This window comes from Mercenaria mercenaria, chromosome 10 (assembly GCF_021730395.1).
Source record: "Mercenaria mercenaria strain notata chromosome 10, MADL_Memer_1, whole genome shotgun sequence".
Classification (NCBI taxonomy): domain Eukaryota; kingdom Metazoa; phylum Mollusca; class Bivalvia; order Venerida; family Veneridae; genus Mercenaria; species Mercenaria mercenaria.
The window spans coordinates 69,031,658-69,056,499 of record NC_069370.1 but is presented as its reverse complement, the minus strand read 5'-3'; the positions used below and the strand labels follow the sequence as shown (position 1 = coordinate 69,056,499).

At 34.3% G+C, this 24,842-nt stretch overlaps 1 protein-coding gene across 2 annotated transcripts; it reads left to right on the top strand.

The window, feature by feature from the left end:
* Positions 1 to 4,508: 4,508 nt before the first annotated feature.
* Positions 4,509 to 24,542, top strand: LOC123560217 (uncharacterized). Of its 2 annotated transcripts, none has more exons than XM_045352463.2 (9): positions 4,509 to 4,617; positions 11,256 to 11,338; positions 14,488 to 14,559; positions 17,542 to 17,683; positions 18,891 to 18,985; positions 19,314 to 19,391; positions 21,035 to 21,170; positions 21,459 to 21,698; positions 24,296 to 24,542. In XM_045352463.2, the coding sequence occupies exons 1-9, from the start codon at positions 4,569 to 4,571 to the stop codon at positions 24,535 to 24,537; spliced, it is 1,137 nt and encodes a 378-aa protein (XP_045208398.2). In that variant the 5' UTR covers positions 4,509 to 4,568; the 3' UTR covers positions 24,538 to 24,542. The 2 variants fall into 2 exon arrangements, with proteins under 2 accessions (XP_045208398.2, XP_053372728.1); XM_053516753.1 differs by having other exon boundaries at positions 21,459 to 21,702; positions 24,296 to 24,475.
* Positions 24,543 to 24,842: the final 300 nt, after the last annotated feature.

Genomic DNA, 24,842 nt, shown 5'->3' with positions numbered 1-24,842 from the left:
TCCAAACATTACTTCAAACACGAACGGTCCCCTAGGTAGAACCATCGGCCTTCCATATGCCCGCTGGATGACTTTCTCAAATGAAAGAATTCTATAACCCAATCGAGGTTTTAATTTTTTATGAATACTTGCTTGATACAATTCATGAGATAATTCATCAATTTGGTTATTATGTGTACTTCACTGTACAGTGCAATGTTTTTGTTTTTTTCGGGGGTGGGGGTGTGGCAGAAGAGCTTATGCCATTTTTAAACAGTATTTCATTTAAGTTGGACAGTCAGTTTCCTGGATTTCATACGACCTGTAAGGGGATTTGTGAACCGAGCGAGCGTAGCAGATACTTGTGGAGATAAAGTTAATACTTGTATGAAATCCAGGAAACTGACTGTCCAACTTAAATGAAATATTCTTTAGAAACGGCATAAGATCTTCCGCCCCTACCCATCCCCGAAAAACAACAATAAATAAACAAACAAAAATTGACAAAACATTGCATAGTGAAGTACATGTAATTTAGACATACTGTCTAAAACATAAATATGTTAAAGGTCCAATACTAAGGAAAGTGAACATTTTAATTTCTTTTAAAAAGCACAGAAACTATTTCATTTTATTGGAAAATGAAAGTTGGTATGTAGAAATTCGAAATAAATCGCAGTATATGTACAATTATTTTTCTATGAAGTATGAAGAAAGTTAAAAAGACCTGGGGGGTCATTCTGTCGATTCATTGAAATTTCAACATAATACACATACATTTCTTTGAGTTCCAAAGACCTTCTGTAAATTTTGACCTGCCAATCTTCATTATTTAGTGTCTTGCAGAAGTCTATGCACTGGCTATGAAAAAAATTGCCAGCTCACTTTACCTTAGTAATGGACCTTTAACATTTATTTTATATGATTAATAATTAACTCCGGAAAATTTTAGAGTTTGTTAATTTTGGCATTATTATTTCTATTACTGAGTCTGTTTCACGAAGCATACTTCTGACAAAGCTTAAACTAAGAAAAAAAAAGGTTTCACGAAAATAAGGTCCCTTTTAATATTCAGATAAATCGCAGGAACAGTGTAAAATTAAGTGTTAAAATTTTACCACAAGGTCGGTTTTAGGACAAAATTTAAGATATTCTTATGTAAAACTGATCCAGAATCTATATTTATAACAGGGCAAACTTATGAACTGATAGTCTTATTAACCTTTTACAATGCATGTACTCGTGTTTCGTTAAACGGCTTCACATTTGTCTGCATGGCATCAACTTTTGATACGCCGCTCCAAATCACACAACACGGTTTCAGTATGCATTAGACGGTGCCAAGCTTTAATGAATCGTTTCATTTTACAATGCACGAACTCATGTTGCGTTAACCGTCTTCACATTGGACTGCATGGCATCAAGTTTTTATACACCGCTTTTAATTACACAAAGTGGTTTCAATATGCATTAGACGGCGTCAAGTTGTAATAAATCATTTCATCTTACATAGCACGTACTCATGTTGTGTTAAACGGCTTCACATTGAGGTGCATGGTATCATGTTTTGTTGGATTATTTCTTATTACGGTGCATCGCAACAAGTTTTTCAATGCATCGTTCCATGTTTAAATGAATGGAATGAAGTTTTGCATTGAATGGTTTCAAAATACAATGCGTTGAATGCAAATATAAATTTGGACGGGATGATATTTTAGACTAGACGGCGTTGAAATGCATGCACTGAATGACTTGTTTATGAATGGATTGTATATTTACTAATTTTGGCGGTTACCGCCGTCCATACACTATCCTTACATTTGCAAGCATGTAACAATTGATTAAGTTTATGTTGTTGGGTTTAACGTCTCACCGACACAATTATAGTTCATATGGCGACTTTCCAGCTTTTGATGGTAGAGGAAGACCCCAGGTGCCCCAACGTATATTATTTCATCACAAGCGGACACCTGGGCAAAACAACCGGCCTCCCGTCAGCCAGCTGGCTGGTTGCCTTACATGAAGAATTCAACGAATTCAAGGCTCAAACCTAAATCGATGTGGGGCACGTGATTTGAAGTCAGCGACCTTAACCACTCGGCCACGGAGGTCCCTCCACCCCCTTCTCCCCGTAACAGAAAGAACAACTATATCATATACCGGTATTACAAGTTCGTATTCCTACAAGAGTCTACGCATTAACCTGTTAACAATAAATAAATAAATAAATAAATAAATAAACCTAGCACTGGTTTCTGTTTGATGGCTTCAGCGCTCAGTAGAACCACTATTATTTTGTCATTCTATTGTTGAAAAAGCAAGATTTTAGTAATAAAAGTGATAAATTATTTCGATTCTAATATGCTCTTAATCTAAAACAGTAAACAAAATATGGTAGCGTTCTTTCTTGGTCGCAACAAAAACTTTGACGTCACCGCGTAAGCGTGTTTTAACAGATACTAGCATATTAGAATTTAGTAGAATAAAACTTTAAAAAAGGCATTAACGTGTCTGTAAGGAAAATATATAGATAGTTGAAATTGGGTTGTCATCTACATTTAAGTGCCATTATTTAAAGTTGACTGACAGGTTCAAACAATAATATGACATTTCCCCCTTTTAAAGATCTACAAACAAAGAGTGACATTTTAAATACTGTCTCAGAAATAGGAAATTCATGATACATTCTTGCTTGTTTTTAAAGCTATTATTCTACTGACTAAACGAATTTTAATTTCAAAGTCTTTTTTTATATTATTCTTAAAGATATCATACAAATGTTACTCTCTATAGCGACGTCAATAATCTATACACTTACTTTTTACGAATAATGATACAGATTTTCATAATTAAATGTTCTTTTTACATACATATATGTTTTGCATTATTCTGTAACATACTCGTCAAAATCTATAGCTTATCTAATCGCTGACTTAAAGGTATAGGATACGTAGAATTAACGAAAGATAATGACCACAGATTTCCATAACTAATGACAACATATAAAATAATTTTCTTTTATTTCACCGATATCTAACAAACAGTCATATAATACATAGAAATTATAGTTACAGTTACATAACTCATGTATAAATTAATACAGGTACTGACATCTTCAGTTCTGTGCCAAAATCAACCAACTTTCACGTTCAAAAAATCCGTTTAAAGGGAGTCTCATTGCGTGCAGAAGGTCGGTGGTCCTATCCAGACGCTCATCCATAAGTAAACTAATCATGGGTCTTAAGCCATATAACAAGAACGTTTTGATAACTACACATATATATTTCAAGTATTTCGTATACATTTATTATCGATTATCAGCTCATGTCAGCATTTCTACAGCATTTGAGAGATATCACTAACAATATAAATTCTAAGCTGATACTTACGTTTATTTCTATCCGAAAATTATACTTTGTTTCTGAATAGGCGGCATTACACTCCCCGTGACATTGTTTTAAGGCCTCCTGCCTGATGGTGCAGTGGACGCTACATTCCTAAAACCTAAAGTGTTAAACAAATGGTTAAAAATGAAAGACATTATGATAATGATCGACAATTATACTTAATGTGACGAGCCCCTTGTGGCAAGAGGTTACGCGGGAGGTAAACATCAGTAAAGAATGGCTGACCACCTAAATCTAACGCGGATTCTATTTGAGGAAAACCAGAACGACGGACTTGAGGACTTGAGGACACAAACCCGATTCACTATTTTACCGAAGTTTAATAACAGAAGTAGTTTCCAATCACAATATCTGTTATTTCATTTTAATTATTTAATTCGACATTGATTCCATCATTCATTTCACAACATATATACATTCATAAATGCAACTCTTATATATATGAAAATATGATAAATATGGGTGGGGAGGGGGGCATGTTAGAGGCCAGGACTACAAGAATTGTTATAAAACATTATTTGAGTCATTTTTTTTTGTACGGACAAAACAAACGCCTGTACACTTAAACATTGGGATTATTAAGGTTGTTTTCGGCCATTTTCATTTGAGGACTTATATGATTTGCAAGATATTTAAAGATTCAACACCTTTGAACTGACTGTATTATGGAAAACAACAGATTCGTTTATAGTTGTCAGTGCATCACATACTCACTAAATGTATAATTTATGGATTGTACAATTTTTTTTACTAAGATTTGGTAGGATATCTGTCTTACTTTTGTAATGATTTACCTGCTTTATTTCTTTCTTCGCTCGTTTGTAGGTACTGTAGATACTGCTTATTTACGTGTATGTTCATAACTTATTTACATCATTTTGTTTAGCTAGAGAAATAAATACTCTGTCATTGCATCACCCGATTTTTTTCAATATTAAAACTATGATATATGTGACTTACAAAGTGTTTGCTTCGTAAATTGCAATGTTAGTAGTAATAGGCTAAATGTTGCCAAAATATATCAAAAGTTGATGACCTACTGTTAAAGCAAAACTTCTGCCGTCTTGTACTTAATGATATAGGAGAAACATCAGGTTGTTTCGTCAATTTAGACCTTAGATTATGACCTCAACAATTATCAATTTGTGTCAATAGAAGCCATGTTAAAGAAATATTTTCGAAATGACGAATGTGATTTTCTTTGCCATATTATTTTGTTTGGTCACACGCAGTGAGTAGTTTTCATTCATTTAAGTCAATTGCTTATATAAATACATAGGGCTACAGATTAATATAATTGCACTTTTACTAATGCTACATGCACATGTGATGTGTTATAACATGCGGTCATAATGCGAAGCCGTCCCTTTGCAAAACAGTCACTATATTTACAACTTAAGGAATCAAATATTCATTCAAAATACATTTTAAGCAATTAGAAGCACTTTTTTCTTTGTAATTATTTGACAACCAGTGGTATTTTAAATGTGAAAATGACGTTTCGAACACACTACTTTTAATGTTCGTAAAAAAGTAATCGGCACAATTGATTATTTTTGTCACCAATTTATTCGCCTGCTATTAAATAATAAACAAATTTATCCTAGACACGTGTTCTCTGCAAACGGAGTCAATAAAACACAGTGTTTTTGTTCACAAAGCAAGTTACTGCTGCCGTTGTTTTTACGGCCGTATATCATTGTATAAATAATGCAATATGTTACACACTAAAGCGCGTTTACATGCCATAAGAAAACCGAAGTTTGAATACCAGCTTCAGCCTTTTTAGCTCGTCTGATTTTGAAAGAATTCTACGAGACATTGTCGTCACTGGATCTTGGGCGTTGGTTAAATTTTTTGTTTAGGTCCACCTTTTCTAAAAGCTATTAGAGCTACAGCTTTGAAACTTTGTACACTTGTTTATCATCATGAGGTGATTCTGTAGGTCAAGGATCATGACTTTTGATTTTCTTGGTTAATGTTTTGTTTATATCAACCTTTTCCCAAAACTATAAGAGCTACAGCTTTGAAACTTTACAAACCCATTTATCATCATGAGAAAAGTAAATAGATTAAGAACTATACGTCTAACTAGCATTTTGTTAGAATTGTGGCCCTTTTTATACTTAAAAAATCAGTACTTCTTGGATTTTTTTTTTTATTTAAGTTCAATTTTCTTTTCTTTAATACTTATTATTGCTTTGAGTAGGAAGGCCAATAATTAAACTCTTTTATTACATATTGTCTTTTACGTGCAGACGAGCGATGGCACCTCTTGTTGTAATATAGTATGGATTGAACCTAACGTACAAAATGTAGAAAGATTCGTTTAAACCAGATCAGTAGGTGACTAGATAATGGTTTTACAAACATCTAAAGGAGTCAAAGGCAAATGCAAGTAATAAAATGCGTCATATCTAGTACAAAAACATTTGAGGAAATTATATTTTAATGAACAAGCTGATTGAAGCTCGTTGACAGGAATAAAAATGTACATGTTTTAACATTACGTCGGACATTAAAAATGTGTAGCAAAACACTGTAATTAAAATGACACTTTTATCACATGCAAAACGGTACCGTTCATTATAGTCCAAAAGTATGGTATTTGATTATATTTGATTGTTTGAGAACATGTATACCTTAAACCTAAGCTATTAAGAAACAAGAGCTGTCGGTTGACAGCGCGCTCGACTATTCGAAGAATTGATGGAAGTATGGGGTCAAAATATTACCACAGATTTTCAGATAAGAAAAAATATAGATAAGACAAGCAGTGTTCCTTATTTTTGGATTCGGATAAGTCTTGCACTATATGGCAATGTGTGACCATGATGGTAAGCAAATGTTCGAAGTTTCAAAGCCATATATCAAACAGTTTAGACAAAATATGGAATGGTATGAGACACTTAACTACTTTCTTTGTCAAAAAAGGGCCATAACTGAGCTAAAGTCCTTGTCCTAGCTACGAAGTCTTGCCTACATATGTAGACTATGATGATAAACAAGTGATCAAAGCTTCAAAGTCATATGACGAACAGGTTTGGCAAAATATGGATTGGTATGAAAAATTGAACCAATTTCCAAGTCCAAAAAGGGCCATAATTCAGCCAAAATAGTTGACAGAGTTATGTACTCTTGCCACAGTTGGAAATCATGATGATAAGCAAGTGTTCAAAGTTTCAGAGCCATATGTCAAATAGTTTTGACAAAACGTGGACTTGTACTAAAACGGAACCAATTTCCAAGTCCAAAAAGGGCCATAATTCAGCCAAAATATTTGACAGAGTTATGTACTCTTGCCTACAGATAGAGACTTAAACTTAACCAAGGGGCCATAATTCCGCCAAAATCCTTGATGGAGTTATGTAATCTTGCCTATAACTGGACATGGTGATGGTAAACAAGTGTTGAAAGTTTCAAAGCTTTATCTCAAAAGACTTCGTCAAAATGTGGACTGGTACGAAAAACTTAACCAAGGTGTGACGCTGACACCGACGCCGACGCCGTAGTGAGTAGTGAGTAGGATAGCTCTACTTATTCTTCGAATAGTCGAGCTAAAAATGATTTATATACATTTATTCTTCGCTGACTTCAAACTTAAAACGTAAACGGTTTTACAAATTATGTAATAATTACAAACTGCAAATACATTTTAGACTTTTACGCAAGAAATAATTTATACCAAAAGAGTGTTTTAACACTATTTATGTACGATGGGCGGTTATACGTCGGGTGCAATAATTTCACGAGGGCGCAGACCTCGTGAAATTATTTGTACGACGTATTACCGCCCGAGTGTATAAATAGTGTTAAAACACTCTTTTGCTATGAATTATTTCGATTCTAATATGCCCTTAATTTAAAACAGTAAATAAAATATAGTAGCGCTCTTTCTTGGTCGCAACAAAAACATTGACGTCACTGTAGCGTAAGAGTGTTTAAGATAAGATAAGATAAGATAAGATAAGGTAAGATAAGATTTATTTTTAGTCGGCAAGACAATAACAAGTAACATAAGCTCTTATGAGCTTTTTTAACCGACTATATAACATATGTATGCTAACAAAAGTAAATAGACTACAAATAAGAAATGATGATTTACAGACATAAAATCTATGAGAAACATGCTCATCCTACCAGCTTGGATTAAAACCGCTTAAAAGAAAAAATTGTTACAAGCTGATCAGGAATATAAGGCAAAGATGCCATATCAAAATATATCTTAAACAATCAGAGTATCACTCAAATCAGATTTGAAATGACCTGATTAGCACCTTTTTCATAGAGTACTTCAATAATCATTCAAATGAAAGGCAAATAAGAGATTACAGATATATATATTACGATTAAAAGTTTTTACGTTAAAGGAATTCTAGACATACAAACACACTCATATAAACTCTATCATTAGACTTAACTACAGAAAAGGTATGGTTACTAGAATAAGGGTACTTCACATTGAGGCAAGTAGTACACTGTAACATGTTAGACTGGTTTTATCAAAGGTATATATAATTATAATAATCATCTAGTTAGATTTAACATGAACTAAAACAAAGTATAACATCTAAATGCAAATGAGAGCAGGAGTTAATTAGACACAAAGATTAAGCTAAAGCAAATTCTGGAAGACAAAAAGACTACATACAACAAAGGCAAAAGCAGTAAGCAGACTTACATAAGCAAATCAAAATCAAAGCTTGTATATAAACATCAGAACAGAAAGAATGACAATGAAACAAAAGCAAACTTAAGCTTGAGATTACAATACACATAACTATATGCTGTGCTTGTGTTATGAAACCCCCCAGGAATAGGAGGAGCCATTCCATGACTGTATTTTTAAACTGACTAAAGTTAGTACAGGATCTATAATCATATGGGAGAGAGTTCCATAACACAGGAGCAGTATACCTGTAAGAGTGCTTACCATAAGTTGTAGAGTTAACTCTAGGTACCTGTAAAATATTAGAATATCTAAAGTTTATCGAGGATTTCCGTTTTACAAATAGTGTTTTAACAGAGAAAAACATATTAGAATAGTCTTTAAACAATACAATGCAGATAACATCTCAAAATGTCAAGAGAATAGAAATAATGCAGTGGAATAATTTTGTTCTGTTTTGGACCTCATCCTTTATAAAATTTCATCTTTCATTTGAGTTTAGTTTAATCCTATTTTATTGTTGCAGTACATATATATTCACACACATATATATATACATCACATTTATACAAACATTCAATCAAATACATACAAATGGGTTGAGCAAAAAGTTATTCCAACATTATCTAGGACCCTCCCAATTTTATTCATTTACGAACTCTCGCATAAAAGCCCATACGGTAATTCTAACTTTTATACAGCGGGTGAATGCAATTTAAAAAGAAAACAGATGAAGAGTAGAATATGGTTTGATATAAGGTGAAAACAAGATATAAAACGCCAATGACTTGTTACTCGTGTGATTGTTTTCTTTTATCACAAGGTGTATTCTGAAAGGTACGATGCTAACCTCATAACTTTGTTATAATTGATCGGAATCATGTGTAAGACAGTCTGTTTTTGATCTTCAAAGTGAAATCAAGTACTATCTAATATACAGGTACACTCATGGTAACTGTAACTGTTTAGCAGCCGTGCTAATCACGTATACGGCTTTATAAAACCCGTTAATGTAGTTTCGTATTTTATAAATTTCTTTTGCAACTTTACATTTGGGCCAACCACTATCATTCCTGTGATAATATCTATAAGAACTTTAAACATTAACGAACATTTCATGAAAAAAAAAGAAAGAAAACAACACTTGACACTTTATCGTGTTTCCTCAACTACATTGTACACGGTTTCTTCCGTGTTTGACAGTAGGTCTACACCAAATTTATGTTTGCATCGAAATCATCTTGGGACGTTTGGGTATAATTTAATACTTGACTGCTTCAAAGACACAGAATTTATCATAGAATGACCACGGTCTTAATTTTACCTGCGATTGAATTTGACCATATTTATCATCTATGAAATTTGTTAGAGTTTAGCTATGTCATAGCATGCAAAGAGACGTTCGTATGGATTGATTAGATGTATTCATAGGTTATATTTTACATTTTATGAAGTTTTGTTACCGATAGCTGAGATAAGTTACACATGATTTTTAAATGTCATACAAGATACATGATGTATCAAAGGTGTTTTAAACAATTTTCATATTTTCTTTTTCAACTTTTAATCGAATATGTTCAGCTAATACATCAGGAGAATGGCAAGAAATTTTGCACTAAATGCGTATGTACAAAATTAATAAAACACAAAGGCTTCAACATGTAAGCTGTCTTCTATATGTGTCACTGACAATCTTACCAAAACTGATCACGAACAGTTCTTTTTAAAGGATTCATGTCAATATTATTCTCCGCGCCCACAGGCGCAGAGTACTTTTGATGACCTTTTGTCAGTGCAATGTATGTCGTAAATGACGATTTTGTCTGTTTGATTTGCAAAATTTTTAATTTCCATATTTAATGTCTAGCCATGCTGTTAATAACGGCATCAACTTTAAGAACAAAAACGAAAGAATAAGTTTTATAAGACAGGAAAGAAATCAAACAGTAGAAAAGACGAAATTTTGTCGGACAGCACTTGGAAAACTGTTTGATGAATGCTCGTTTTTAGAGTTACTTATCGTCATTCCAGGTATATTTTATAAACACTTAGTACTTCTAACTATTTAATGCTCTTGTAGTTTAACATTTAAACACTGAAATCGTAACTTTCACACACTCACGAATAAAATAACAAATCCTGACAAGTATTTGTTAATTTTACCAAGGACTTAATCTTACTTTTGTATGGCATTACAGTAAAGTTCAATGTTTAATTATGCCATTTGGTAATCTAAATAGGCACATTAGTTTGTTCTTTCAAACTTTGAGTTTCACGCCTCTTTGTCCAACATTCATGAAACCCCATCAGTCTATCTGTTTGCCTAGGATCTTCAACAAAGACACCGGCATCATTATATCACCTTTTGTTCTATAAATATTACATACAATGCTTTGTTCGGCGTGGAGTTTCCTTTTGCTGCATCTTGCAGCTACATTCGTACTTGTACAATATATTGAAAACTTTTTGCAGTCAAATATGAAATATAGCAAACTTGACTAACAAGTCTTAACACTGATCTTCAACTACATCAAATACATTTTTTTTTGTGTTTACAGAGTATTTGATCTTCAACCAAATTTGAATGTTCTCTCGTTAGCTTAGCAATAGATATTGGAATTCGTCCTTTTCACCATAAACTTAATGATTTGGTTGCGGCCGAGTCAGCCAACAGGATAATTTGGTTGCGGCCGAGTCAGACTACAGGATAATTTGAAAAACGATGATAACCTTATTGCTGAACGAAACAGAGAAGTGTGAGCGCTCATTTTCTTAGTCAGATTATTTCCAGTCTGGTGGTGGGTTTCGAAAATGCCGTAAAAATGTTTTTAAAATAACCTTTTCTAAGTGCAACATCAGCAAAAGTTGAAAGGTCTATGCAAAGAAAAGCTGTTTTTTTAATTCATTAGTAGGAATGTTTTTGGTTGTTCATGCTTTTGTAACCCTGCACTATAACGTATATATTAAAGAAAACAACAACAACAACAACAACAAAAAACAACAATATATTTTCCTATGATTAATCGAACGTATATTGTATACTTAAAAACCCTGATATATCTATTTCAATTCTTAAAGGACTAAACATGTTGCTTTACTGGTGCTCATCGTGCATAAAGACCTTTTAACATATTTTGATACGGGATTCAGACATTTTATGATACTTGAAAGATATATACAAAAATGTCGTTATTTCACAGGTGACGGTACAAGATGTTTCGAGTGCAAGAATGTTCCATACCCACGTGATTGCGCAAAATTGAGAATTTGCAATTCTCATGAGGTAAGAGAAGAAACAACAAGAGCTGTCGGAGGACAGCAACGCTCGACTATTCAACAGCCTTGTCAATTGAATGAATACAAAAGTTGAAAAAGGGGCATAATTTTGTAAAATGCAAAGTAGAGGTATTGAACCTCTGTACTGCATGTCATATCATGACAGTGAACAAGTGTGTGAAGTTTCAATCCTTTCCAATTTGTGGATACTGAGATACCAGCTTACATACAAAAACTTAACAAAAAACTGCTAAGTCAAAGGGGCATAATTTTGTAAAAATGCCAAGTAGAGTTATGGGACCTTCACAGTGCATGTTAGATCATGACAGTGAACAAGTGTGTGAAGTTTCAATCCATTCCAATTAGTGGATACTGAGATATCAGATTACATACAAAAATTTAACCAAAAACTGCTAAGTCGAAAAAGGGGCATAATTTTGAAAAAAAAGAGAGTAGAGTTATGGGACTTGCTTAGTGCATGTCAGATCATGATAGTGAACAAGTATGTGAATTTCAATCCATTCCCATTAGTAAGTACTGAGATACCAGCTTACATACAAAACCTTAACCAAAAATTTCTAAGTCGAAAAAGGGGCATAATTTTGTAAAAAAGCAAAATAGAGTTATGGAACCTGTGCAATGTAGATCAGTTCATCACAGTGAATAAGTGTGTGAAGTTTCAATCCATTCCCACAAGTGGTTACTGAGTTACCAGCTTACATACAAAACCTTAACCAAAAATTTCTAAGTCGAAAAAGGGGCATAATTTTGTAAAAAAGCAAAATAGAGTTATGGAACCTGTGCAATGTAAGTCAGTTTGTCACAGTGAATAAGTGTGTGAAGTTTCAATCCATTCCCACAAGTGGTTACTGAGATACCAGCTTACATACAAAACCTTAACCAAAATCGGGACGCGGACGCCGACGCCGACGCGGACGCGGACGCCGACGCATGGGTGAGTGCAATAGCTCACTATTCTATGAATAGTCGAGCTAAAAACGTACGTGTTGAAACTACGAAAGCCCAGTTCATATATAACACACCACAAATCCTACTTCGCAGTTCATATATCATTCTTTTCAGTCCACTTTTCATATTTCATAGTACACTTCACGTATGTTATTTACGAGAAAACCGTCAGTCAAGTATAAAACTATAACTTACTGAACACAGATTTTGCATTTCAATTCACCTACAAGACACCCTGCTGAAAATACTACTGTAGACGAGAGCACTGCCTTGCGGGCGCAGACGCTTATCTGATTCTTTTGTCTCTGTGTAATAGATTTACAAAGTCCAAAAGGGGCCATAATTCTTGCAAAAAGCAATGTAGAGTTACGGTACTTGCTGAACAGAATCAAAATTTAATGGCAAATAACTGCTCCAAGTTTTAAAGCAACAGCTTTGACCATTAAGGAGACAAGTTGACCTAAACGCAAAACATAACCAAGAAATCTAGTATTTTCTAAGTCCAAAAGGGGCCAAAATTCTTGCAAAAAGCAGGATGGAGTTATGTTTCTTGCTACACAGAATCAGCTATTGATGGTGAACAAGTGTTGCAAGTTTTAAAGCAACTGCTTTGATAGTTTAGAAGAAAAACTGACTTAAACATAAAACTTAACCAAGAAAGGTGATATTTCATAAGTTCAAAAGGGGCCATAATTCTTGCAAAAAACGGGATGGAGTTATGTTCCTTGCTGTACAGAGTCAACTTTTGATGGTGAACAAGTGTTGCAAGTTTTAAAGCAATAGCTTAGATAGTTTAGGAGAAAAGCTTACCAAAACATAAAACCATGCAACGCCGCAGCCGACGCCGATCAAGCGATGACAATAACTCATCATTTTTCCCCCAAAAAATCAGATGAGCTAATAATGACACTTCATCCTTACTAATTTTACAATTGTTCCAGATAAAAACTACTATACAAAAAATTGAACCATGAAAGATCTCTGCAAATTATTTGTAAAAACATAGAATAACCATAATCTATAAAAATTGACTATTGAAGTTGTAAATTCTATCATTTCACCCTTCTTGATTTAGTAGCTTTCTTTAACTTCTTAAGTGTAAAGTTTGAACTGTTAAATACTAAGTGTAAGGTATGAATTAATAATGTGAAGTGTAAACTATGAACTGTGATGCACGAATTTCAAACTGCGATGTTTCATAAAGCGGTAAGTATGAAGAAAGAAGAGTGAATTTTGAAGTGTGAACTATGAAGTGGAAAGTATGAAGTTTGAACTATGAAGTTAAAGTATAAGGCATGGCCTGTGAGTTATAACTGTGAAGTGTGAAGTGTGAACGTTGATGTAAGATGAAATTCAGCGGCTACATAACAGTTTGACTGAATTATTTGTTTTGTATGGAAGCCCTGGATGGACAATTAATTTCCGTACTTCCCATTTCTGACTTCTAACTTTTGCACTTCTCACTTCCAACTTCTTGACTTCATACTTCTTACTTTCACACTTCTGACTTCCAACTTCCCGACTTTCGACTTCTGTTTTCCAAATTCCACACTTCTTACTTCCGACTTCTTGACTTCTTACTTCCTTCTTCTAACTTTCGCACTTTTGACTTCTAACTTCCGCACTTCTGACTTCCAACTTCATGACTTCTTACTTCCGACTTCCACACTTCTTACTTTCGACTTCCAAAGAGGGAAAGTTATTTATTTACCATTATTTCTGGCAAAACTTCTGTTAGAAAGCAATATTTGCAGAAACATTTTTCAAAATGGCTGGTATCCTGAAATAAACGCTATACTTACGATAGGTCGGCGGTTCCACGCAGGTGTCAAGGATTTTACCTAGTATCTTTTTTAACCATTAAAAACGGGACTTTGTCCACATGACCTATATTTCTATCAATGTAACGTTAAACCTGAGAGAAATCTTGTATATCACAAAATCATAAATCATCCAACCAAATAAATTATTACAAATTTACCTGACCAGAATTCTGAAACGAATTAAACACACTTAATGTTGTACATGATACAGGTAACACAAGTAATGCAAGCACTAAAGAGATATACTATATGAGTTTTAAGATACATGGGAAAAGATAAAAAAACTCTTAGTAACTTAAACAGAATCTAATTTGATTCACATTTCACCTATTACTAAGTCTATATATCTATTATTGTGTTCCAGCAATGTTACACGGAGCAAGTGGTTACAGCAAGCGGAAACATTGTTTATAACTCTGGCTGCCTTTCCAAATCGGTAACACACTTATTTTACAACTGATCTATCAATTAGTTAGATAGCAAGTAAACAACAGACATGTGTGTTTAAAAATGTCAGGGCAATAATGCTAAGGCGATATTTGTCCATACATCCATCCTTCTGCATGCAAGCTGTAATTTCTCAGTGGCAATTACATGTTGAACATAATTTGTGTGCATGTTTATAATTAGTATGTAATTATGATATGAACACCTTGTGGATGTTTCTAAATTGTTTTTGTACTTGTAGCATGTGTAATGAAGAGTTCTGCTCAACCCGGAGCTAGAAGGCATGGACGGTAGCTTGCATTTCCGCTACCGTCCATGAACAGGTTCAATCAAACCGAGCCTGCAACATTTTCATTTTTGTTGTGTTTTGGAGTTTCCACTTTTTCTATTCTATCTATAAAATAACTACTTCTTTTCAGGGTACTTTTGTTTGTTTTTACGTTTATCTATGGCCGCCAGTGGTGACCCGTATTGGCGATTTCTTCACAGGATTGTTAGTAATGCTTAGAGAAAGGACAGTGCAGGATACAGAAAACACTCCAATTCCAGAAGCTCCCCTGCTTCTTAGCGTGTCAGGTGTAAAACACTCATACACGGAACTCTTATCCCGATGTTAGCTTTTTTTAGTTTTGAGGATTTGAGACTCGAACACACAGCCTCTGGTTTCGTAGTGCGAGTGTGTTACAACTGGACCACTACGTCCAGTCTGTGGCATGTACAGTTTTGACGGAGTTGTCACTGCTGCACGTATTTCGTAACAATTCGTGTCTGCACTTGTTCCATTTGATACATGTTTAACTGATTACAGTGAAAATGTTTGGTCTGGTGATTACTGTAGTTTGGTGATAACAGACTGACCTTTTGTCTTAAAACTGCACACTTTAGACATTCGCCAGTTGAAATAAATATATGTTGCCATAGGGTCAATTGTGAATACCAAATTGCATGTGAACATTTTCTGGACAAATAATCAAACATTGTATAAATCAATCGAACTGTAGTACATGTGGTCATTATGATAATAATTTCCACTTTTAAAATTATTAAGTAATAACTAACAGCCGTTATAAACAGTTGATCATTAAAAAATAATTGTTAACTACAGACAATTAAAACTTTAAGACAGTCGGACACCGAGATAGTGTTTTTTTTACTTAGCATCAATAGTCCAATTCCAAAAGGGAACAAGGATATCTGCCGATATTCTGGCTCAAAACTGGCATCAGGATATCTGTGGGTAACTTGACACCAAAAGCCTTAATCGAAAAGAACACCAGAATATCAAAATGTTGAAAAATGTAACCAGTAGTTGCCAAGCAAGTTAGTCAGTTAGCAGTAATAACAAGGTAGTAATGTACCTATCAAGTCAATAAACAAAAATAAAAGTCATGTTAATCAAAAAAAGTATCTTATTCAACATATGTCTTAAAAAAAGGAAGACAGATAACTTGCTTTCACTTTCCGTCATATATATATATTGTTTATTATACAAACTACCTTGTGCATTTTTTTCCAAATTACTTGAAAACCCACATAATTATTGCAATGCTTTTAGTGGCAAGCTATCAATGAGTAAAAATCACTTGTCCCTCACCGATATCGGTCCGAGCCTCACACGGGCCTTTGAATTCTTCATGTGAGGAAGTCATCCAGCTGGCGTACGGAAGGTTGGCGGATCTACCCAGGTGCCCGCCCATGATGAAATAACATACGGAGGGGCATCTGGGGTCTTCCTCAACCACCAACGCTGGAAAGTCGCTATATGACAAATACTTGTGTCGGTGCGACGTTAAACCCAACAAAACAATGAGTAAAATTATTGGGAAGCGATACTTACTGGAAAACGACACTTTTACGTCAGTTATACATTGTAACTTGAAACTTGTTTATTTATTTAAACGCCTACTTCTACATATAAAAACATATTCAGCGGAGTTGTAAATAATAAACAGTTAAATGATAATAAAGCATCAATTATTACATTAATACACATGCAAGCCTCAAATTGTAATCATGTTTAAATCGCAGGAGCTAATTTCAGACCAAGCATCATATTTAAGAATGTCTCTGAATGACTACTGTGATACCTTTAGAATGTTTTCAGTTCATTTGGTGTGTGAAAAAAGTTAATTTGTTGTGTTCTGCGATATTTTAGAAACATCACCATGGCCCGTAAAAACTTATTCCTATCAATAAATCAATAAATGTAGTTACTATTTTAATGCACCTGAAGATTAATCCGAAGTACAGTTATTCATCCTATACTTACGCTTTTGCACACTTTATATTATTGAAGAAGCTATTCATGTGTTTTGTGGCATGCATGCAGGTTTATATTGAACATGTCGTTGGTTCCACTTATTCATGCAGATGAGCCCTTTGTTTGCACTTGTGATACTCCTTGAAGGTTTGTGCCATACAGGGCGCATTATGCTACGTCGGTGTATGTAACCTTGTCACGCTTTAATGGTAGAAAAGTAAATAAATAAAATTTTCTTTCTATAAAGCATAAACCATAAGAAAACTTCGATCATATTTGATTTCTATGAAATATTCCTCAATAATAGTTTGTTCTTGTTGTATAGAAAAGACAAGTAGTTGGGATTATTACACCTGTTAGGGAAGAATTGATCTGTTTTCGGCGATCAGACAAAATCATCTTGAATGTGCCCAATATCTATTAATTCAGTCGTGTTAGGAATCTCACTGTAATAGCTAGCATTTCACCTACTTCTAATGAAATAGGTAGCATTTCACATACTACTGATGTAATAGGTAGCATTTCTAATGTATTACGTAGCATTTCACATTCTTCTAATGTAATAGGTAGCATTTCACATACTTCTACTGTAATAGGTAGCATTTTACATACTTCTAATGTAATAGGTAGTATTTCACATACTTATAATGTAATAGGTAGTATTTAACATACTTATAATGTCATAGGTATCATTTCACATACTTTTAACAGCGTTGCTCTACTGTTGCGACATCACTTGTTGGCAGAAGGTCGATAACAAACATGGTGGATAAACGCTCCTCACATGACCTTGTCACGTGCACAGAATGTTGTACAGACGACTTCTGCAACATGAATGGGTGTGGAACGCAAGGTAAATATAGACTGGACAGTCTTATCAATTTCATGTATATATAGAAGTTTATTAATGTAATAATCGATATCTTAGCACATTCCCACATTCTCCTTAATCTAAATCCGTGATCATGTTAGACACAAAAACATAACTCAAAAACATTTTATTATGATAGTAATAAAGCTAACAGACAAACAGACGTAATCAGTGCGGTGCCATTCCAATATTTTGCCTAAAATGTAACTGTTAGTTTATACAGATTGGAAATATGACAACGTATTCATTTCCATTGCATATTATCTGGCATCAAGGTGTTAATCGATTTATAATGTGGTGTTGTTTGCATTTAATTATATGCCCAGTTATCCCGCAGATTGTTTTAAAATTTATTTCTATTTTGGACCCTTGCTTTTATCATTCATATGATTATACTGTGGCCATTCTAATGTAACCATGACCGAGGCTCTATATATTACCCTTGCATTAAGAAAATTGGGGAAATATTTTCAGCTTACAGTGGCTGCAGAATTGCTGCCACCTTTGTAGAATCAGCTGCCATCCGCATGCAAGCGGAATACACCTTACTCATTAAACTGATTCTCTGAAATGCTTTGTTATTAAATTTGATTATTTCAAACAATAATGATATGGCCTATTTATAAACTTAGCATATCTAACGACGATCTGATTTCATTATTTCTTAGAAAAGAACAAGGTCTTTTGTACAAAGCATATATTCTATTACGAAGTAATGATTAGACAGATTACTTTCAAACGGTGAAAGTAATTGGAAGTGAGCAAACCTGCTCTATCAAAACTCGTATGATAAAGGGGAAAGTAATTGGAAGTGGGCAAACCTGCACTACCAAAACTCGTATGATAACGGGGAAAGTAACTGGAAGTGGGCAGACCTGCTCTATCAAAACTCGTATGATAACGGGGAAATTAATTTGAAGTGGGCAAACCTGCACTATCAAAACTCGTATGATAACGGGGAAATTAATTGGAAGTGGGCAAACCTGCACTATCAAAACTCGTATGATAACGGGGAAAGTAACTGGAAGTGGGCAGACCTGCTCTATCAAAACTCGTATGATAACGGGGAAAGTAATTGGAAGTGAGCAAACCTGCACTATCAAAACTCGTATGATAACGGGGAAATTAATTGGAAGTGAGCAAACCTGCTCTATCAAAATTCGTATGATAACGGCATTGCATTTTTCAGGAGTTCCAGCTGAACAACGTGGTCCGTACTGCTACACGTGTGATGCTCTGGACCCCAAAGATTGCACTGATGTAGCCGTTTGTTCTAAAAACGAAGTACATATCTTATTTATATTAACTACTTTGTTAAATCTGTACAGAGATACTATAAATGACTGTATTTACATATTTTATTATGTCTTAAATCATCCTATTTTCCAGATCTATTCTATAATTCTAAATACATGTGTATACGAAGATAGTATTTCAATATGTTTAGACTGTGGATACTTTATTAACTTTAAGGTTGTATTGCTGACTACAAAGTGTATATGATATTATTAATTCATTTTGTAACATGAACAATAAATAAAACATTGTTCCTGGTTTTACTTTCTGCATATGCCTTTAATTCACAATTCGTTCTCTTACTATTCATTTGCAGCTTTGCATCATGTACAATCATTCGGGGTTTAGCGGCTTTCCGGACACTATTTACAGAGGTCAGTGTGAAACACGAGCGGTAAGAGTATATTTCTACATATCAATACTTTATCCTACAAGTTTTTGAAATCGAAAAAAAAAAATGCAATTCATAATAACAAAAATACTCCACCCCTCAATCCCTTTTAGTATTTTATGACAATAATATATTTTGAAAAATATCCAATGCCCATCTTTCAGTAATTTTTTTTATCTTCAGACATTTATGTCTTACTTAGGAAATGTTCATTAACTTTATGTGCGTGAAATTAGCCAGAGCAGCCAGAGTTCAGTCAGAGTAGCCAGAACTCTGGTTACTGTGGCTGGCCAGAGTAGCCAGAGTTCAGCCAGAGTAGCCAGAACTCTGGTTATTCCGCTGGCCCGAGTAGCCAAAATTCAGCCAGAGTAGCAAGAGTTTCTAGGATTTTAACCTGTTCTGGCTGCTCTGGTCAGTCAGAGTAGCCAGAGTAACCAGGCCCCGTGTTCGCAAAACATTTTCAGTCTTAGATGAGTTTGATTATGAAACTTAATATGTCATTTCAACCTAAATAGCATGTTTAAAACTGAATTTCAAGTTAATAACCATTTTCAAGTGGCTATTCAGTATTTATGGTCAGTTTTAGTTGGAATTTAACCTTGAAGATTTCGTAAAATTGGTATTAAAATTTCAAACTCAAACTCAGCTGAGATCGAAAATTGTTTTGTGAACACGCGACCAGGATTTCATTTGATTCCAGTTCGGATATTTAATATTTTGAAGGATAATTTGAAGGATTTACTAAAATTTGTGGATTTAAAAATATATTTCAAGAGAGGAATTATAATTTATGGATATACTAAAGTTACTTTAAAACTGTGTAAAACATTGAGAATTTATTCTGATTGGATTTAAATTTGACCTGGACAGGATTTGGACTATTTTTACATATTACTGGATTTTACAGCTCTTAAACATTTTCGAAGGTATTTGTATTGTTACTCAAATTCAAGAATAGAGTTCTGTTATTGTTAATAGTTGTGTTTTATCTTTCTGTTACTTTTATCTACTGTAACAAGAAATTGATACCCTCTGACCTAAAATATAAGTAATTGACGACAACCACTGTTACAAAATAGGTAGACTGGATCCAATAGCAGTTTTTATTTCAGGTATGTTGTGCAGAATAATTTATATAAACACATTTCAGACATACCTTGTATAATGTTTTATTAAAATCCACGAGAAGATCCTTTGGAATCATAGAACGCAATCAAGCAACATAATAGCAGACTTAGTTTGATTGATTCTGTTCTTGAAAGGCAATGATAAGTGCACCACACTTCACGACCAGAGAGCACTGGCTTAACGAAATTTTATTCTAGTAAAATTGAATGTTCGTCATGATTCCAAAGGACAAAACTATAACAAAACTGATACCTAGTTACAGAAAAGTTTTTACAGCCGCCACATTGCACTTGAAAAGAAAACTGTTGTTGTGATTGTTGATAAAAGCGGGTACATGTACCTGTAGTGACGAGTCATAATAAACTTCACAAAAACAATATGGAGGAAGTGGAATACACAGGTTTAAACTGGTATATATTTAAAAATTTATAAATCCTTTGTAATTACCAACACCCGCACCGAAACACGTGGTTCAAATTCAAATGATGGACGTTATGTGAAATATATCTTATCTTTAGGCATGCGATGCGATAGCACATGCATTCACTAGTCAGAGATGCGCCCCTATGTGTTGCAATACAGATTTCTGTAACGATCATTGTGGAAACCCCCAGAATTTGTCCATGACAACACCTCAACCAGGCACTACAAATGGTAAGACAAAGACATCGTAATTATCAACACAGCTACCAGGCATATCAACACTACGACACAGTATTCACATGGCAGCTTGTAGCGCTTCTTTCTTTATTATTCAACAATATATGCATAACGGTCTAAGTTGTGTCGTTATTTTACCTTACGATTCATAAGACAGAGTTTTGTCGTTATTTCACTTTACGATTCTTAACTTTACGATTCATAAGACAGAGTTTTGTCGTTATTTTATTTTATGATTCATAATATAGAGACCTCACTCGTTAAAATGATTTTTTTCTTTAGGAAACACAGAGATATCTACAAGTAAAACACATTTGAGCAACACCTTTCAATGCGATATTCACAATGGTTTTGTTCATTTACAAAATGCGCAAGCGCAGCTGTGTGTCCATATTGTTGTTCACCATAAACATTCCTGGAATAGCTCCCGAACATCATGCGAAAGACAAGGAGGGAATCTTGTGGTCCTAGATACCCTTGACAAAGCCCATTTATTGAGGAATGAACTTGAAAGTCAGTCTAGTAGGTATAGTTAAAACATATATACTGAACAGCAAAAGAAACTATCCAGTTTTATAAATGGGGTATTTTTATTTAAAAACCTTAATTTATAAATCACTTGTGTCTTTCATATCATATTACACTTGAAGAACTTTACGTGTAAAATTTAACAAAAATCAATCAACCATGAAGTCAGAAGTCCCACAATAGCCGTTTTGCATGAACTTCATGTGCGCCTGTAATTAACAATTTTCTTTGTGAAATTTTATTGTCATTGGAAATATTAATAATTGGCTAACTCGAAAAACAGCATAAAGTTTTAAAAGTATTGTTTGTTGCACCGCACGACTGAATCAAATTTAGCACGAGCGCCCAATTGGGATGTTATAATGCAACTGACGCGCAGAAGATATAGCCTTTCAAACGGCTATTATTGGACTACTGACTTCACGGTTGATTGATTTTAAGAATTTATCACGTGAATATCTTAAAGTGTAATTTTGGTTTGAAGAAACAATTCAAATTTGAAAAATTAATTTTTTATTTCAAAATACACCAGTTATACATTTGTTGTTCAGTATATATCCAACAGCTCAGTTTTGCAGCATAACGTTTAAAACATGTGTGGTATGACAGATCTAGGACCTATGTCTGGCCATCGTTTAAACACATATTTATCGACAACAGTAAAGCATGATTTTAATATTTTTCTAAAATATAAACATGCCTATAAAGTAATTACCACAAGCCTGGAAAGAAATCAGCCTTCTGTCAGATTTTCTCCTGGAAAAAATGGTTGGGTTTTCCCAGGGAAAAACCCAACTGGTTTCTGCGAAATATGCAGTACGTTTTGTAATCACTTGATTGAAAAAGGTTTGAAAAGTGTGTATGTGTGTGTGTGTGATGTGTGTGGGGGGGGGGGGGGGGGGGGGGGGGGGGGTGAAGATAGTGCATAAACCAGTAAGATTCTAAAAACGCAGTCTCCCCAAACGCAAACCCAGCACGCGGACGCGCACCTAAATAATAACAGACAATAAAAGGGGGAAGAAACTGACTAGTTAGTTCTTTCTTTCTCCTGACGTACATTTAGTGCATGCTAACGTGTTACCGTTATACAGTTCATCATTCTGTGTTGGTCAGTCTGTCTGATGAGATGTTTAGTTACACTAGCGTATTTTCCTAATCGTATACAAAAACTAAGGGGGGAAGACTAACCGGGGAATGAATATTTTGTGCATAACAACTTTGGCGAGCGTGGGGTAAGTGTGTGTGTGTGTGGGGGGGGGGGGGGGGGGGGGGGGTTAAAATGGGAGGACAAACAAAATGGTCAATTTTGTAAAGTTTGTGTACAAAAACGGAAACCAGGAAGAAAAAAAGTGCTATAAGTTTGTGTTTCAACGCTTTATTCCTTTAAATTGTCAAATGGTTAGTATGTTTTGTAGTCACTTGCAAAAATGTTTGAAAGCATTTAGACATTAAACTTTCTTCGTCTACATCTTACTAAAAAGAAAAAAGAACAACAGCTGCCTTATGGATGTATCCTACATATGATCTGAATAATATCAAAACGGTCTATATTTATAAACGCTATGGCTGTTAGAAGTTTCGAGAATAAAATAGCAGATCATATCCACAGCTATATTTGCGATTATGACGTCACTCACGTAAACAGACATTAATTATCATTCCTCCGAACAAATGGGTTGTTATGACTGTTGGGTTCCAATTTAATGCAAAGACCACAATGAAAGTAAGTGATGACTTCTATCAATTTTTGTGTCATCCTTTGTGTTTTAATATATGTGACATGGCCCCGACTTCATCTCAGTGTTTTTATATTTTCTGATCCTTCAGGATCATGGATTTCAACTAATTTATATTTGAAGATTAAATACTGCTTAAGCTGGTGCCAGGAGGTGCGGGCGGGGTTGCATTTTCCATTACTGCTCATGAACAGACTCAATCAAACCGAGTCTGCAATTTTCATCATGTGACTTGTCCTCGGTGCTTCCAAGGGATCTACTTTTAAGACTTTATTTATTTAATATTATTTAAACATGGATACTTGTCCAATGTTATATTGCCATGAATATAGAAACAAATCTATCTGTCTACACGATAGGCTAACAGATAAAAAGCCCCCCCCCCCCCATAGTCGTTGAAACAAATCTAATAGATACAAGGACAGTTTGAACTAGATCACCTCTCCCTTTAATAACATTTTATGGCAGTGGTTCCAAAGCAATGTATTAAATGGGCTAGTAAAACATGTAGAAGCACAGTATCCAGTGCTGACGACAGTTCATCTGTAAACGCAACAACACTTATTCCTTATACATGCAGTAAAAGAAATAATTATACCATTATCCTGTCTTAACTGGACTTATCATTTAAGCAACACATATATTTTAGAACTGCAAGAATGAGCTGTTTACAATATATTTATGCGAACAACTGCAACACATTCTTAATGCATTTTCTCAGAATTGAATAACGTTTTTTTCCTACAGGGAAAAGAGATGGAAGGACGAAATAACACTCCGAGTCAATGAATTTAAAATAACAGATTTATTTTCAGTCAGGGATACATGTTGATTTATCATACGTTGTAATTTCAGAATACAACCACGAATTTTATTGGATAGGAGCTAAAGACATCTTGAAAAATAACCAGTTCTCCTGGGTGAATGGTCACGCATTACTAAAGTCAGAGGCTGATTGGGACAAGACTCAACCTAACCATCACAATCACGGCGAAGACCAGGATTGCGTTTCTATGTATAAAGATACTACGCCATCATTCCGTTGGCACGACAGAAATTGTGATGATCATGGAAATTATATCTGTGAACTAAAATAAATACGACCCGCCGGATAGAATATTTTTTGTTATTATTATACAAAGTTCCCCCCTCCTACTACCAAAAGCTGAAAAATCGCTATATTTTGTGACTTAAAAAGCTTACGAAACAAAGCAATGTGTTAAGATATTTCTATTATACTCATTAAAGTATAAATTTCTCACATAGTAAAAATAAAATTTATGGTATATTTTATGGGCGACTTAGATAATTTTAACCTAGAAAGATGTGCGACCGTTCACACTAAAATGTACCATTCTATTAATTGAATTATTTAAGTTTATAATAATAATAACGATGGGTT

What these genes read in the sequence shown, in the direction of transcription:
- LOC123560217 (XM_045352463.2), top strand. Translation starts at nt 4,569, where the DNA reads ATGACGAATGTGATTTTCTTTGCCATATTATTTTGTTTGGTCACACGC. An exon ending in GAATTTGCAATTCTCATGAG is followed by an intron (nt 11,339 to 14,487) that starts GTAAGAGAAGAA and finishes ATTGTGTTCCAG; the next exon opens with CAATGTTACACGGAGCAAGT. An exon ending in TGAACTTGAAAGTCAGTCTA is followed by an intron (nt 21,699 to 24,295) that starts GTAGGTATAGTT and finishes TTGTAATTTCAG; the next exon opens with AATACAACCACGAATTTTAT.